The sequence below is a fragment of the Bombus vosnesenskii genome, unplaced genomic scaffold (genome assembly GCF_011952255.1).
Source record: "Bombus vosnesenskii isolate JDL3184/JDL3185 unplaced genomic scaffold, Bvos_JDL3184-5_v1.1 scf7180000013284, whole genome shotgun sequence".
NCBI classification, from domain to species: Eukaryota; Metazoa; Arthropoda; class Insecta; order Hymenoptera; family Apidae; genus Bombus; species Bombus vosnesenskii.
The window spans coordinates 93,051-110,381 of NW_022882937.1; the positions used below are offsets into that span (position 1 = coordinate 93,051).

General features: G+C 40.1%; 1 protein-coding gene across 1 annotated transcript in view; it reads left to right on the forward strand.

Annotated features, from left to right (window-relative positions):
• Positions 1-1,670: 1,670 nt before the first annotated feature.
• Positions 1,671-17,331, forward strand: part of LOC117232087 (polypeptide N-acetylgalactosaminyltransferase 2) — a 207,479-nt gene continuing 191,818 nt past the window's right edge. The window contains exon 1 of the mRNA XM_033491241.1: positions 1,671-1,981. Coding sequence (XP_033347132.1) covers positions 1,892-1,981 — 90 coding nt within the window. The 5' untranslated portion in view covers positions 1,671-1,891. The remainder of the gene's footprint in view (positions 1,982-17,331) is intronic.

Here is a 17,331-nt window from a genome sequence, read left to right on the forward strand (position 1 = left end):
CTTATCGAAATCCACCCAGTATCGGTTACATGTTCATTATTCGATTCGTTTCTTTTTTTTTATAACATAGTTCGTTTTGCCAAAAATGTTCGTTTAAGAATTTTATTTTCCAAATTTAAGTTTGATAAGTTCCTTTTAACTGTCGTTAGAACACTCACTTTTCGGTTTCCGTTTAAAACTTTCTTTATCTCGCAACGTATTTAAACGTATATGATTTTTAAATATTTCTTTAACGTATCGAAACATAAATAAGTAAATTTAAAGCTTAGTTTATCACTGAAGCACTATTTCGACGAATCGATTTCATTTGAAAAATGCCTTGTTAGAGGATGTAAAATAATTAATGAAATATTATTTATACAATTATTTAATAAAAATATATAGCATTAATAAACATCATGAGAGGATTGCTGTATAAGTGTACGAACTTGTATAATATTGAAAATTAATGATGATATTTAATTTCACCAACAACTTTGTGCCAATTAAAAGTTTAGTAACACGTTCACCGGAATATGGAAATCAAACATCGACCATGCAACATAATTTTCGATCACGTGCCAATCTTCTAGTTTAATTTTCCATTTCTTTGACATACATGAAAAGAGAAGGAAGCTGTGGGCACAGTGATTTCGATGATCGGTGAGTAGGCTGCTTTTGGCTTCCATCAATGTGTTTAAAATTTGGATTAGATTTTAATTTGGATCTGTAAAAATACGTTTTTGCGATTTAAGCAAGACGATCCGAAAATATACAGAAATAAGCTTTGATAACGCTGTTGCTCAAGGACCGTATTGCGTATTTCCTCACATTTACATGATTCACCATGAAATTAAAATAACCAAAGCATGCACAGAAAAGTTTTCAGAATAAACGAAGGAATTATAGTTGAAGGTCTAGAAAAGACCTTTATGCTAACTTGCTCTTCCCGCGATACGACCGTCAAATTATTCTTTCATTATGCGATACGATTTGCGTATACACTCGCATATAAATATTCCAGCATTTATTATAAAATAGTTTTATCTACATATTGCATGTGATTATATGTAAAACATTAATACATGTAACGAGACATAACTGTCATGATTATAGTGATAAAATTTAAAACTAATCCGGAAATGTATATGGAAATTACAAAATATTTATTACATATATATATATTTATAAAAAATTAGTGTACGGCATGATTACTCATAAGTTTTAAATATGTTTCCATTGAATATTAAGACTTATTAATATAATAGATAATTTACTGCTTAAACATTTTTTGTGATCTCCACATATATATATATCCTCCAATGAATATCTTAATTTTTACGTATATTTTCAGATTAGTTTCATACTTTATTAATATAATCATGTAGCAGTGCTCTATAATATTGCTCAAGGTATTTCCTATAATACACATAATATGTTCGTGAAAGATATCTATAAATATTGGAATACTTTCGTGAATCAGTATATACGAAAAGATCCGTAAGCAGTTGCATCGCGTTGCATAGAGAGGTCAGCATGAAACCGATGTAAGAATTAGGCGGGCCATACTGTGAGATTCGAAATTTCGCGCTAAGGAGGCCAGTGGGCGTCATAGCCTACAAACTGCGCTTGAGGCGCCGCCTGGCGTGGGGATTGGGAAGCTTCGGCACGTTCGCAGTGACCGCATAGCCGCCGTTCTCGTCGAAGCCGGACAGTATGGCTTCGGCTGCCGGTTCGTTCGCGTTAGTGGTGTTTGTCCACGGTGTTGCGGTGCGTACTCGGCGGCGGGTGTGCGTGGTCCGTTTTTTCCGAACGAAACACCGCGCGTGAAACGTGGACATACGAGGTGGTACGAGATCACCGACCGTAGACGAGGACGTGGGGCGAGATTGAACACGATACAAGACCAGAGATGCGGCGAAATGTGAAAATTGTGTTGCTGCTGTCATGCGCGTGGATGTTCGCCTTTGTTTATTACTACCACACGTCGCGAGATAGCAAGGTATGTCAATGAATTGTCTTTTGTCATGAGCGTAATTCCGGTTGCGTGATCTTGGCCGCCATGTGCGCGACGTTCGACGATCGGAGCGCAGCCCCACGCGAAAGCCACGCTCCCCTTTCATTGTAAGCACACGCTGCTCGAATTTCTGTGATTTACGATGTATCAAAGAAAGAAGTCGTGACATTACTCGAGGGAGGCTCTGTTATTTACAAACATCGAATATCAGAAATTCGCATAGGTCACAGCCTAACAATGTTTATGTTTATGTTTATTTCTATGTATATTATTATTTATGTTTAAACGCTGCAGTTTTGTAATAGTATGTAATAATATATTTAGTTTGTATACTATTATATTTATTATAGCATTTATGCATATTAAGCCCAAAGTTATATTAAGATTCGTATCATTTGGTAGTACTTTGATATGACTACATAAAATTAATGTTATGAAAAAGTAACGTGGATACTGATAAACGCTTCATTGAAAAACAGTAATATGTACAAATACTTTTTATAGTCACTGTATATACTATATTTATGAGATGTTGAACTCTGTTTCATAATATCTTTTTATTTTCGCGCGGTGGATCGCGATGTTTTAATAATGGAATCGGAAGCGATTCTGCGACGACGAAAATACGATCCTCCGTCCAAATGCTTTGTCGTCGTGTTCGTCGAGCCGTGAAACGTGGAACGTTGAATGTAGAAGATGTGAGCATTCGTAACGTTGTCTCAATTTTCTTCGTGATATAATACGAAAGTTATCTTTCGTGGTGTCATTTGAATCGATCTTGCATTTGAATCTGGAACGATTATCATGTGACCCGTTTATGTGTCATGCGGAGGTTGGGAATTAGAGTTCTCGGGGAATGTAACGAGAAGTATGGCAAATGGTTAATACGCGGCAAATAACGACGGCGTTCGCAGCCGAATTCTGCCGCTTGTTACGCCTTTATTAGTAACATACAATCGTTCGTACGGCTTTAGAAACAATACCAATGGTCTGTTCTGGGATCTTGCCGATTCGAACATACGCCGTTACGTTTTGCAATTTAACATTCACATTCGCAAATTTTGTGTGTGATTATGTATGTAATCAACATACAAAATAAATATATACACATGTTTACGTTTCATGACATACTTTATTTGATATTGCATGCATATATGTATTTAGTATATACAGAATGTTCCGTAAATTGTACTATTTTACAATTGTACTATTGTAAAATTGTACTCTAGCTTGTTTCTTCTTTCTTTCTATTCATATTTATAGTTCCAAGTATGATTAACGTTGGATTTTGTTACCTACCAATTCTTAATATTCCAATTTCTTAATAGTAGGAGCTGTTCAGCGTATCAATATCCCAGTTGATTACACGCGTACTTGATACATTTTTAAAATTGACTTCTTAAAAACGGAGTCTTATTTAAAAAACTTTTTATTCTTTATTTTCGATTAATTTTTTCGCACAGCGATGTTACAGCGTAATAATTATGACCATAGTAATTAATTTATGTATATTACATATTATTATGAATTTCTATTGTTAACAAGATCTCTCAAACTCGTAATAGGATAATATCAAAGAAACTCAACGTGATATTAATTACAAATGACAGAAAGTTTAGTATCCTTTGATCCTGAAACTCCTGTAATTTCTCTTTTAGGGACGAAAATTAACTTCTGTCTACTGCACTTTAAATTGCTTTCCTACATCAAGGCATATTCATCATTCGAAAACCACGATTTTCCACGATTTTGTAACTCGCTCCCAGCCTGTTCTTATTACTCCTTCTCGTAAACACGTTAATTAGAGGCAATGCAGCGAGTAACCCGTGCGAGTCGCGGAAAAGAGAGTGAAAGTGATTCTCGATGTTATTCAGCCGCTCTGGTAACAGATATTTATCTTACGCGTTGAATAAATCGCGAAGCCTTGCTTCACGAGCCGACGATTTCCGCGAACCATTAGGTGCGATACTTGAAAAGAAACGTGGCAAATTATAGCTCGTGCATTGCTATAGAAAGAATTTTATACGTCACGTCAAACAACGTGGCAAATTTGTTTCTTCCGTGCATTTTAAAAGCGTGTTAGCACTATAAAACCTTAATACTGTTTAAATTTATTTTGCATTTCAAATTTGGCGCATAATAAATTTCTGTTTCAAATTTTCCCTTCGTAATTACAAATTCTTAATTTCCACATTAATAGAACGAAGTTTGCTGGAAAATTTCCTGCATATTCCTGTATTTTAAACCTTTGTATTTTCATAGAAAAGCTTTTAAATACGTATGTTTGTATATCATACGTACACACATAGATCTTCGAGAACGCAATTCAACGAGACGGTATCGGAAAATTTGCATTAGCTCTTGTAAAGACCGTTTACCCTGCATGCATTAGTGCAACTCCAGGCTTGAAAGATTGACTGATGTGTTTACGGCCTCGTGAATGGACCCAGCGAGCGTGGCACGTGCACGCGTCCCCGGTAGTAGTGTATTCAACTTGCAAGCAACTGGTGAATAAAGCACAGAAACCTTGCGCGAACTTATTTTTGACTCGCGTAACGCCACGTATGTCTGTCATGGTGTTTAAAAGTTAATCATTTGAATCGTAATAACGAAAGAAAATGGAAGATACGTTAGTAGAAATGTAATTTTTACATTTTATAGCTGTTTTAATTCTAGCTCCGGATAGATTGGAAGCTGATGCAAATTCATTTTTACGAACAAATTTGAATGAAAATTTTGATCGACTCGAATATTTTGTAATAGGATGTGTTTGGTACATGAAAAATTTTGGAATTTGTTGTGCCCGAGTTATTTGCGTGCAATATCTCGTGAAATTAACGCGGATGTTCACCAAATTTTTCCGTGATTCGTGCTTCAACGACCTTTGCTTTAACCATTTAGGAAAGATCGACAGCGAGGAACGCCGAAGTATTATTTGATCTTTTATTTCAAACTATTTATTCCTCGGTTATTTTGTACTCTTTCATTTTTATTATCGAAACAAAATGAAAGGAAGGAGGTCAATAATCATAATCATATTTTTGAGTGCAATATTAAAACGGTCTCGTGTATCGACGAACGGCATTTCATATACCGCAACATTTTCTGATTTATAGTCCTGTAATTTTCTGGTTTCGTTCGACCTGGAATGCGGTGCGTTGCGACTGCACCGTAGATGTATTAACGTTCTTTCTTCTGATAAAATATCGCCACGTTATTAAACTATCGTCCATATAAATCCAAATTCATCTACATCTGTGTCGTGAGATTTCCGATTATTTTTTCAATAAACGCTATTTGTTTTTTTCCTCTTGATCGAAATTCAGGTCATGCAATTTCACGGAAGAAAAAGGTAAAAAAGAAAGGAAAGTACAATTGCGTCGGAGGAATGCATAAAAAATTAACTCTCCTCCACTCTCGAGTATCGTATCGACTCTTCGTTTCCTCTTTCTACGTAATTTCACTTTTCAACCTTCTCGTATCCATTCGTCGTGTCGCGTTGTCATCTCGATCCAGATTTCGAACGATCGAAAAATCTACCGTTAGCAATGAGAAACGAACGTAATGGACGATCCGTTACGCGTTGGGCAGCAAAGTGAAAGCGATCCCGACAGTTTCGGAGAAGTTCCAAATTATGGTGACCGTTATCGAGACGGTTTTTTGATTCACCAGTCACGAACAATTCGTCGAACGTTGTTTGTTTCTGAAACAACGACTGTCGTTAGCGGAAACATGTAACGCAAGATAATTTTCTCATCCTTCGACAGATAGCTTTTTCATTTTAACGAGTCGTTATCGTTAGGACAAATGACTCGGCTTTCGTTTCCAGGAATATCTATAGGAAGTAATTAACCATTGATAGGGTAAAACATTCCTTAAAACGGCGAGAGATGATCATTCGTTCGAATAAAATTTTAAACGACCGGCTATTCCAGTATCCTTGTTTCAAAGTAAGATTCTTATTATTATTCGAAATAATGTAACGGATTCAATGGTTCGATAAAATGTGAGCGATCCGGTCGCAGCGATATTACTATTAAAATTGGAACGTGAAATTCGTATTTGAATTCGTAGCCAATGCGAGCTCGCTTTGATTTGACGTTGGAATTATTAGTTGCGTGAATTATAGAGCTTTAATCGACACACTGTTAATCGTAGTAATCGAAATAATTGAATTTTTCTATTAGAAACGACATTAAGTCCGGTTGTTGTAAAATCGTTAAAATCTGATCGGTCTCCATTGACGATGTGTAAGCGATTAACGAAATCGCGGTTGATCCACTTTTACGACGAGGCTGAAAAGGCTGCCGCGTGACTGCGTTTTTTTCCCCCGGGCGTGGAAAACTACGTCGTCGATCCGGATCCATGCGAAGAACGATTCCTACCGTTCGACCACGATTTTCTATCGTCGGCAGCGCAGCGTTAATCGCTGACGCTCTAATGGAGCGGACTAATCGCGCGATCCTGCAGGAAACGATTCGGCCATTAAACTCGAAAGCCACGATAGAAACGTTTCCGCGCGTCTCTGTCGAGTTACGATGATTGCATCATCGAGCATTCGGGACACAAGCCTCGTAGATCCGCGAAAACCATTTTCCTTTCTCCGTTACCTTTCAAAAATCTCCATTCCATTCTTTTGTCTTCGTCTTTAATTCCATAAAGAACGATTCGGCCATTAAACTCGACAATCACCAAATTTCAATATTCACGATCTTTCGTCTAATTTATTCATCGATTACGATAAACCATTGAATTATAATTACGCTACGTAGCGAGCTGTGAAGTTGTTAAAAAGAAGTCACCGATATTCGGACAAATACCCGAAGGAACGGCGACATGGCAAAAGTCTTTACGAGATATCGACGTTACGCGTCGAACGTCTCGTAAAACAACCGATTCTTTGATGGTGCACGTGGCATCGACGGCTGGTTAAAATTTCTGAATAGTTTCCTTTTGACAAAATCATCGATAAAAATTAGAATAAAATGAAAAACGACGCGTAGAAGGCGGTAGAGAACGTAACGCGTGCGAAGTACGTGTTGTTAGCAAATGGTCCGACTATGTGATGTTTATTCCCTTTGGCGTAAATCGTGTGGAATTTTCTCCGAAACTTTGCAACGAAATCGTGTCTCACAGTATGTATTTCGTATGTATTTTCTTGAATATATTTTCCTTGTACGATACGCATTAACGTTAGATCCTTTTTATCGAGATTGAAATCCATATCAGCCGTTTTATGTAAGATTTATAAAGTTAAGTACGTTTATGATTCATCGAAATTTGATCGTTTCTAAAAGGTCTTTTGCAGCGTTTATTAACGTTTTAATAGATGGACAATAGGAAGACGGAGACTAGAGAGTTATGCAGATATAAAAGCGCATGAAAAAGGTTGAATAATGGACGCGGTTGTCCCGTTCCGTTGGCCGTGTATCGTTTTTATCGGCCCGTTCTGGACTTTAATTTCCGTCCATCGATTCCATCTAACCCGTGTTATCGGACGATTGTAAGTATTTCTTTTTAAAGAATACCCTTTATTGGACGCAAAAGCGAGCAATTGGCTTTCAATATTATCTATCCAACGAGAATGCAATATGCGGTAAAGCGGATTTTTCAAAGGAAACTTTCGGTCTTAAAATCTTTCACTCGTTCTAGGAGTTCTCGTTCAGGAGTAATAAAAATCTTTTTTAAAAAAAAACCTTGTACTTTCGATCGAAGGCAATACGGGCTATACTCCTTCGAAACTTCGAAACTCCAATGCTTCTACGTTGCTTTCTATTTAAAAACTCTCAGCATCCTTTCCACTCGTTTTAAAAATACACTTCTCCCTTCAGAAAAGTCGCGCTTACATCCGCTATTCTAATTTAGCCACTCGTCTAGACGCGTTTCTAAAACTTCTGCTAGACTTGCTCTATATTTATCGATAACAGAGTATTGCGAAGGGTAATAGGGTCGGGTGAAACAAATACAGCAGTATAAAACACAGGATTTAAAGTAACAGAACGAATGAGATACGCGCCACACATACAAGATATCCCAGGATTTAACAGATTCTGTCAGTTTACTCTATGGGTATAAACAAGCAAAAAACGTTATACAAATATAAGTCATTTAAAGCTTAATTTAAAAAAATATAGTAAAGGAGTTGAAGCGCGCGGGGGACAGTAATGGATTTGTGGTTAAGCAGCCTGTATATCTGTGCCAACTAAAAATGAAAAAGGGAATTAAAATAGCTGTTTCGTGTCTAAAAGCCTTCTCCTTATGTAACATAATAGAAAAGAAGGAAATATAACAGGTACAAAATTTTGCCAACACTTTCCATGGATCGTACTCCACTTTCTTTACCAAATGTTCCAAATATCGCATTGTAGCTTGGTTTCGTCTATGTAATATCCATTTGCGAGCTATATACATTACCTCGAAATTTCGAAAAGCAATTTGCTGATTCGTCGCACACACGTTAACACGCGTGCTCACCTGGCGCTTGCTGCTCGCTAGCACGCATTTCGCCGTTGTTCATTAATCGGTGAAGCCATTAGAAAGCAACGCAAATTCATCAGCATGCCTGTGCGCACACAGTTTAGCGCGCTCTGCCTGTAGGTGTCGAATTACATCAAAGGGAGCGTATATGCATGCACTCAGAATCTGGAAAATAGGGTTGATCGTTGGAAGACCAGTTCTACATTTTGGTGACCCTGTTCTACCGTGATCGGTCGCCCACGCACCCGTGTGGCTGTGGCGTGCGTGTATAGTCATAGAATGTACGTCGTCGAATATGTCAGCTATTCATGTTCCATGAAACGACGTTCATGTCTGTTTTATGTGGCAAAAAAAGAAAAAAGAAGAGAAAAAAAGCGAAGAGAAACGAGGAAAATAAACCACGTTTCCGATCGTGTCTATTAATTAGCTGGTTCGTAGATCTCAGAGAAGCTTTTCATAGAGCAGAAGATAATGATTGGTTTCTTTGTTTGGTACGCGTCTCGTTTCTGTTTTTTAGTTGCCGGTCCGCTCTATTTATGAATTCGAGTAACAATGGGATTTGTGAAAGAGCGCCGAGTTTCGATTCAATTTCTAGAAGCTGAAAGTTGCACGGTAAAATCAGAGTTTCGAACATTTCACTTCGCTGGAAATTCGTTTCGCTCGATCCGCGTATAAATCCGTTTCGCCTAAAAGCGGCCGGTGCAAACACGATACAGTTTCGAAGATGCGATGCAATTAAACGCAATAGGGTTCGCCAGGCGTGTGCATGAGTCGTGTTAAATAACCGGAACGCAGCGCGCATAATTGGTTACGTGTAATTGCCACTGAACGCGTTTGTCTACGGCGCAACCGTAGCCGGTCTCTGTATTATTTGTAACCGATGCGACAGAGCCCGTTTAAATTCGCTTTCTGCGCGGATTGTTACCATCCGTTCGCTACGAAACGAGCGGTCGCTGTAAATCCGGCATCGATTTGCCTTGTGAATTTTCTAATGACCAGTTTGTCACTAGATTGGATCGCTACCGAAAACACCTGTCGATTTATCGATAGTTGTTCGCACCACGCGGATAGATTTTGTTCTGCTAAAGAAAACGTTAAGAAAGAGAATATTAATTTCGTCGCGCTTGTTAATAACGTAGCTTATTAATGACAAAGCCGCCTCTAACATTACCAATGATAGTTTGCTCGAACGCCGTTTCAGTATCGATTAGTTACTCCTCCAGTTTGTCACTATTTGGGGGGAAACTTGGAGCTTCCGAGTATATGAACGGTCTCGTCCCTTTCAAACCGTTAATAGTCTTCCGGCTGCATTAGCCCCCGTGAAAAGCTAAGTTTCGATAAACAGTTAATCGGTTTATTTGCCAGCTTGTCTCGGTCTTGGCAAACACGTTCAAAATTAATCTCGATCGCGCTCTGGGCTGGTACTTATGTACTTGGTCGACCGTTCCGTGTAAATATTTAATCGACGACTATGGTCTCGATCAGGGTCCCCCGGCCAGGAGGAAACCAAGACGGTTATCCTCGACGTCACGCGAATTTGCATATGCATGTAGCGCGCAGCCTCTTGCTTTTACTTAGCGTTCCTTCTATCGGCCCTCGACTTGCCCTTTCAGTTTAGCGCCGCGTCTCGCGCGATACGCGAATACTTTTTGCCCTGGCGAGAATATTCGGTCAGTATCCAACCATTTGTTCCACACGATCGTCCGCGTCGCAAGTTTCAACAGCGAATTTTTATCTGCCAAGGAAATTTGCTGACGATTGACAAACTACATTCGACGCATAGTGGGTTATTTTCGTGGGTTTTACTGGTGCGCAGGACGCAATTTACACGATAACAATCCTAAAAGCAGCAGAATCTTTCCGGAGACGGAATAATATAGCGAGCCGGGTTGCAATCGCGACGCGAATTGTTGGAATTACAATGCGGTTACGAGACTGTAATGTCGCACGTCAACTCATCTCCTCGTCGTCGCAAATGAACCATGAGCCGCTTTTTCACCTCTCCACGCCCGTACACGTTTTTACGCGCTTTAATTTCCGCGTGCTCGCAAGTACATCTACTGCCGGGAGAATGCTCCCGGAGATATGTACGACCGCGAGATGAAGCGTAATGTGTCTAGGATGAATGCTTTTTATCTCCGACAACGATCATCTTTGAACTCTAAAATAGTTGAAACACGACGTTAAACAGATGTCACATACCGCGTCGTTGGAATATTCACGTATTTTATTGATGGTATTTAATCTACTTATAAGAACAAGAAAATTTACAAAGCGTTGTTGAATATTATTCAACTTACAAGGACATTTAACATGGAAAATTTATACGCCTATAAAACTTTTATGTTTCATATGACATACGTAATATATTCGTAAAAAGTTTCTGCGACTATTCGAATATTTTCATACGCCTGTTTATTTAAAACAGTGACTCGTACGAGAAATTAGAACGACTGAAAAAAATAATTTCATTCGTGTTCCAGCAAAACTTTCTCCGAGTCCAATTTTCTCCTACATTCGCGATAAACGCGCATAATTCTCTAAAGCTGAACGAATTCCTGTTTCCATTTCACCTTCCTTAAACATCCGTTCCGGTGTGTTTCGTTTCGCTTTATGCAAAACGTTCAGACACGGCGCGCTGACTTCCCAAGGATAACTGTGATTAATATCTTGACCTGGCTTGGTAATAAGTAATAGCTGGCCTGTAGACGCGTGTTCATACATCGCACGTGTGTTTACACGAAGCTGTGCATTTCTGCCTGAACAATGTCGGACTAACGCGCTACGGCCGACACGTATACGCGTACCCAGCCGAGACACGAGCCTGATGAAATTGCTCGCGTTCGTTCATCGGGAATCGCCGCGCCGTCGAAATAGGATTTTCCGCGTAGAATCTGCCTGCACGCGGCCGATTTTAACATGCTCCGGCTCAGAGATCACGCGTCAGTTCATTGGCGACCCCTCTCGATATCTGAAACGAATGGCTGATTAGTTTTCCCGGTAATTAGAAATTCTGCGTTGATTTGTTGGAGCTTTGGTCTTTGTCTTGTTCTTTCACAAAGATGTACGTCGACTTCTTAAATTTGAAGCGATACAACAACTTTACTGTTCGTAGATATTTTCGAAAGTCTTATATTTTCGAATTTATCGGATTATTTCCCTTTTTAACTATTTCATGCTACTTATACAGATGATAGAAAATTGAAAATCCCACGTCTTGTTGTTTCCTTTGTCTTCTTTAATTGCATCTTACTTGTAGCTCCCTTACGCAATTTTAAACAAGTATTATTAGTGAAGTTTTACTTCTATAATAGTCTATAATAGTTGTCTTTATGATAGTTCCTAAATTACTAATAATCTGATTATTCTATTCGACGAAAATTGAAAGAGAAGTCTTATAGCCTCTCGTAACTTGTCAATTCGCTAATATTATTATGTAGTTGGTAAATTATTATCCCCTGATATCATCGAGCACTCTGTATTTCATTTATTTCTCCGCGAGATTTTATTCATAATTTCATAGTTACAAAACGTGCAAAGTGCGCCATGACTCGCGCCGCCAAACGATAAACCGCGATATAAAGCCGCGCAAGCGGAAATTTTGGCGATTCGTTCGAAGGTTCAATAACAGTGCAGACAGGAACGTCGCCGATGAATAGAGCCCGTCGTCGAGTTGTTTTTTAACGGGTTTGCTCACGACGTTACGGAAATTGGGTTCGCGGATCCCCGTTTCGCGCCTTTGCTCTTTATACTCGCTGCTCGTTTTTTTCGCAAAGGATTACGCGTGGAAACGGAAGGCAAAGGCGCCGCATAAAAACGAAGAAAAATACTCAACGAGCTTCTCCTATTCCTCAGCAGGAAATGTGTCATCTCGTGAAAATTAAATTATTTTTCGCTCGATGAGTACCGGTTCCGTTTCTCTGTGATTCCATGGCAGGTCATAGCGTTCTCTGATTATAAGATAGCGTTCCACCAATGCTAGAACACGACGTTTGATCCAGTTTCCCAGACGGATCAGTCCCGTGTGATTTGCATGGCTGTAAGATCGGTGCCAATTATCAGTCTCGCGTGTTTCACTGCGACGCGGCCACCAGAAAGAACCGGAACACCGGGGTACTTGACCTTTGTTCCATTTACAGTGCATCTGATAGATTCGTCCGCCTGGACTGACGGTGCAAAATGAGACGAAAAGCCTTTGAGCTTCGTCGAATTTCTTTAACGGATAAGAGATGCTCATCCTTATATCACTTTTTTGATCAATATTTCGTTACATAAACGTCTCAGAAACTAGCCTCGTCAAATCTACTTTCGAGTAATTTTTTAATTTCATTACATAAATTCCAAGATAAGTCTAAAAAATAGCGTTTGTAACATCATCACTTTTCTGTATTTCTCGATTTATGACGGAGTTGATTAAGATGGTTCGTGACAGGTTGAAATTCATATTAGAAATAATGCGCGGTTTTAACCAGAATATTATTACTATCGTCATTACGGGGATTCTACTGTATGATTCACGACAGATTTAAATAGAAGCTACGGTTCTCACTCGCTATCTACGAGAGAACATTAACCTGTGTGCAAGTTCTGCCAACGACAAAGATTCATCTACACTTTTCATTGGTTCGACGAATTCAGCAGATCCGCAAAATAAAACTTGGTTCCCGGTGTGGAGAGTCTTACGCGGAAAGAGGATGAACGTGCCGTGGATTTTATTAGGTCGTCGGACAGAGGAAAGGTCGGGGCGGTTTCGGTATTCTTCGTAGTCCAAGGAAAATCTGGACTAATTAAGGTGGCAGCGTGCACGACGGCGTACAGTTTAATCGTACTTTTCTAGCCATGGCCTCGCCATCTGCCGTGACTGCCGGCGGCGTTCGTTAATAGCGTTAATTCTTCCGTGGCTACGTATGAATCAGCTGGCACTCGTTAATTCGCCCCCGTGGAATTGTCCAGCGACGTGTAACGGTTCTCTCGTGAATTCGGCTCCAACTATAACGAAATCGTTCTTTTCTCTGCATGAAAAAAATGAAAAAAAAAAAAAAAGGAAGAAAAAGAAAAGAACTAGAGAAAAAAAGAGATCCTGAAATGCTGCTCTTGTTCGATCACGCATGAAGAGGGTTTAATTAAATATAATTAACGTGGGTCGTGGCGAACATTTTTCTGAAGCGCGGCAAACGAACCTGCGAGAAAAAGGGAACACCACCCAAGGAAATATAATTTCGTGTTTTCATCCGTTTTCCTTTATTCGCTAATATCCGCGTGAATTCGGTAATTCGGTTAATCAGCTCTTTCGTCTTGCGAATCGTTACTCGCGCAACCATACAGAGCTGTATCAGAGCCTCCAAGGCTCGGAAGACGGCGACCCATCTTTTTTTCTTTCCTGTTTCTCGTCAACGTTGCGACAACCCCGAGGGGAGACTTTCGACCGAATCAATTGGAGGACCCTCGTCATTCTCCTTTCCTCTCCTATATACGTATGTACATATGTATACATACCAAATATGATTAAAAAACTGTTTAAGATTTTAGACTGTTAGAAGCTTTGAGATTATACTTGTACGAACATTACAGTTATTCGAGACAATTAGCGGTAGCAGAGAGCCGCTAGTTTTTCGTTTTTATTGGCATTCCTGTGCCGATAGCTGTACGAAACACATCGCAGTTTGTAAGACATGTTAGTTAATAGAGTATGTTTGTATCGTGTATATGTTAGGTTGTCCGAAAAGTTTCTTTCGTCTTATAAGGAGATGATAGACGCACAATATTTTTTGTTTTATATCAGTTTATTGAATTATGCACGAATATAATAATAGAAATAGAACGAAATGGATCATACCTAATTCAGTAAAATAATATAAAGCAGAAATTGTTTATGAAATCTATTATTACTTTATGAAATGGAAGAAACTTCGGACAACCTAATATAATCCAACTCTTTGTTTTTCTTATCTACGTAACATAGGTGAACTTCTTTCACTTTTTTTTTTATCTGTTCCATACAAAATTCTTTTAATGTGATTTGGGTTACTGATACGTTATAGGGAATTGTAGATGCTTACGTGTATGATCTTTAGTACATTACTCGTATGTTCCTCTTACTGTTGTAACTAATAGAAATTATTCTTACGAATTCTTGCATCTTGCATTATCTTGCGCAAGTGCAAAATCTTGGCCGATCAACGGTTTCCTTGATAGTTGAAGCTTTAAATTGAAAGCGTAAGGTGTCTCAATATTTACGAACAAGAGTGTGCGTTTCGAACCTCGAGTCTTCGACTTTCGCATCCATAATTATGTTCGACTGTGAGCAGAACCGTTCGGGGAGACCCGGCTGAAAATCTAGCCAAATCTAACTTGACTGGCTTTAAATGTTCAGCCCTGTAATTAATGAATGCAAATGCCGGCCGCCTCGCGGCGTTCCGAGTTTTCGGTTTTCAGACGAAAGACAATGGACGGCGTTTTCGCTCGACGAACTGGATAGCGATGGAAAACACCGCAGTTCCATTAGTTTGGAAATTGTATTTCGAAGAGTTCACTGGCGCGCGGTTGACGTGAAACCTTCCCTTTTCCCGTTGCGCGAGCCGCCGCGCCGTTCAGTTTACGCGCCTCGTCGTATGCGACTCGTTTCGGTTCGTGAAATGCCCGTAAGCTTTCTCCCGGCGAGGTATTTGCGCTGAATTTTCTGTAATTCCGCGCCAGCGATTTTTACAAACTCTTACCTGCTGCCTTAACCGGCTTGTTACTCGTCATACGAGTATGATAGCGGAACGAAATGGTTCCGTAAAAGATGATTATTCCGTCGAAGTATACGACCAAAGCGGATTCGCGTCGACTTTTCCGCAAACGATCTCGGAGGATATATTCCAGACGTTTCGAAATACCTACTTTACCTCTTGCTAGTACCTCGCTGTAGTTGATGCTTGTTGAATTCCGCGAATTGCTGTCTAATTTCGCAATTATACGGCGGAGAGCTCAAGATTGTTCATAAATCGTTCGATATTCGAGAGGAAGCGATTCGACGAGGTTAATTGTCAAGATTTATTCGAGCCTCGGGTCCAACAATGAACTAGTTACATGGACACTCGATACGTTGTTCGGCCATACGACAATGCCTTCCTAATGTACCCGATACCTGACATAATTTGTCCCACGGTGTGTTCCAGCCTATAGCTTTCGCCGAGTGGTATTGTGTGCGGTAAGGTTTCGACGTAATTGACCCGGGTAACACGAGCGAGAATTGCACGGAATTGTGTGCCTTCGTGCTCTGTCCAAAAGAGCAGAGTGCACCGGCTGCCGTAAAACGCTATTTTCGCGTTTATGGGAATGTAAACAAGCTCGTGTTTGAGGTTTTTCCAGTCTCGAGGATTGGGTCTTCGTCGGGGAATCGTGCTGGTTACAGCCGTTTCTGGAACGGCTTTTAGGACGGCAGCGGGAGATCTTAAAATTTTTTAACGATCCTCCGGTGACCTGTGCACACGATGTTCCTTTCCAGCTGTCGATGTTTTCGTGGAAGCGTTCGTTGGCCGATGAAGCCAGGTATACGGAATTACGAGGTTACTCCGAACTATCGATCGACTCTGAGTTGATCGGGTAAGCAGCTTGATGTTGCGTTGAAATATCGAGATACTTTAAACGAGCTTAAATAACCAATATGCCACCGTGGTTTTTAAACCGTCATAAGAAGATCATCCTTGCTCGCAGTTGCAAGAAGTTTTCAATAAAAGAGCCTTTGTCCAGGACACTGGAACGAATGAGCAGAAAACACGTACATTAATCGAGCAAAAATGGGTGATGTAAAAACATTAATTGCTTTTCTCCGACTCCGTGCATCATTGTTGTTCCACTATTAACACGATAACGAAGATGGCAACGAAAGGATATCTTGACTGTAAAACAGACTGGTTATGAAAATTTAATATCACGTCTCCTTACTTTTCAGGACCCGTATCATTAGCGGTATCCTCGCAGGGAAATATTTTGTTTGGTGAAATGCTTTCTGGGCATTCGCGTGACCGTTGTCGGCGGTTACGACTCCGAATCCGACGACGACGACGACTAGAAGCGAGGAGGAGGAGCGTGTTTCGTCGCATGAAAATATGAGGAGTGGTTTTCGTCATTGTACATGGAGTCGAACGGGCGCGACAGAAAGGCGAAACGTAGGGGGGAAGAGCTAGGGTTAAAAAGGGACGCGTACACATACACAGTGGGAAGGGGTTGTTCGGAGGTAAGCAGAGTGGTTTCAAGTGGGGAGAACGGGGTGGCGTGTGTGCAACCACCTCTGGGAACGCGGCGAATACCGCAGTGCGCAGTATTTATCTGTTTTAATTTTATTTCACCGGCTGTAGCCTCCTCGGTTGCACGTTAATCACAATTAAATAGGATCTCTCCTCCCGGCTGTCTAAGGCCCGAAGAAAAACAAAACAGCCGAATTTACCCCGACCTGCTTCCCGCTATTTGTTTAGCTCTTCTTCCCTCCCACGGGATATTCGATAAAACCCGGGGATGGCTCGAGCTCTAATCACGAACTTTTCCCATTTTTATTTTATGAAACTTCGTTGGTCTAACCGTTATTCGTGTTTCCATTATCATAGGAACTTTCGGATGAATTTAAAATTCATTTTTAATACGTTTAATACGCCGTTAACTTCTTACGCAGGTAAAGTAACGATGGAAAATACGAAGGTTTCTCCTCTAGTTTTTGGCGTGCGATTCGTATTCCATATCCAATCGTGTCACTCTTAGGGACGAATTTTCTTTTGCCAAAAATTTCTCTTGGAACAATAAACTGTAGATCGTGATAAATAACCGGGATACAGGGGGTTTGCGGCATCAACCGAGTTAATTTTTAACCCCCTCAGTAG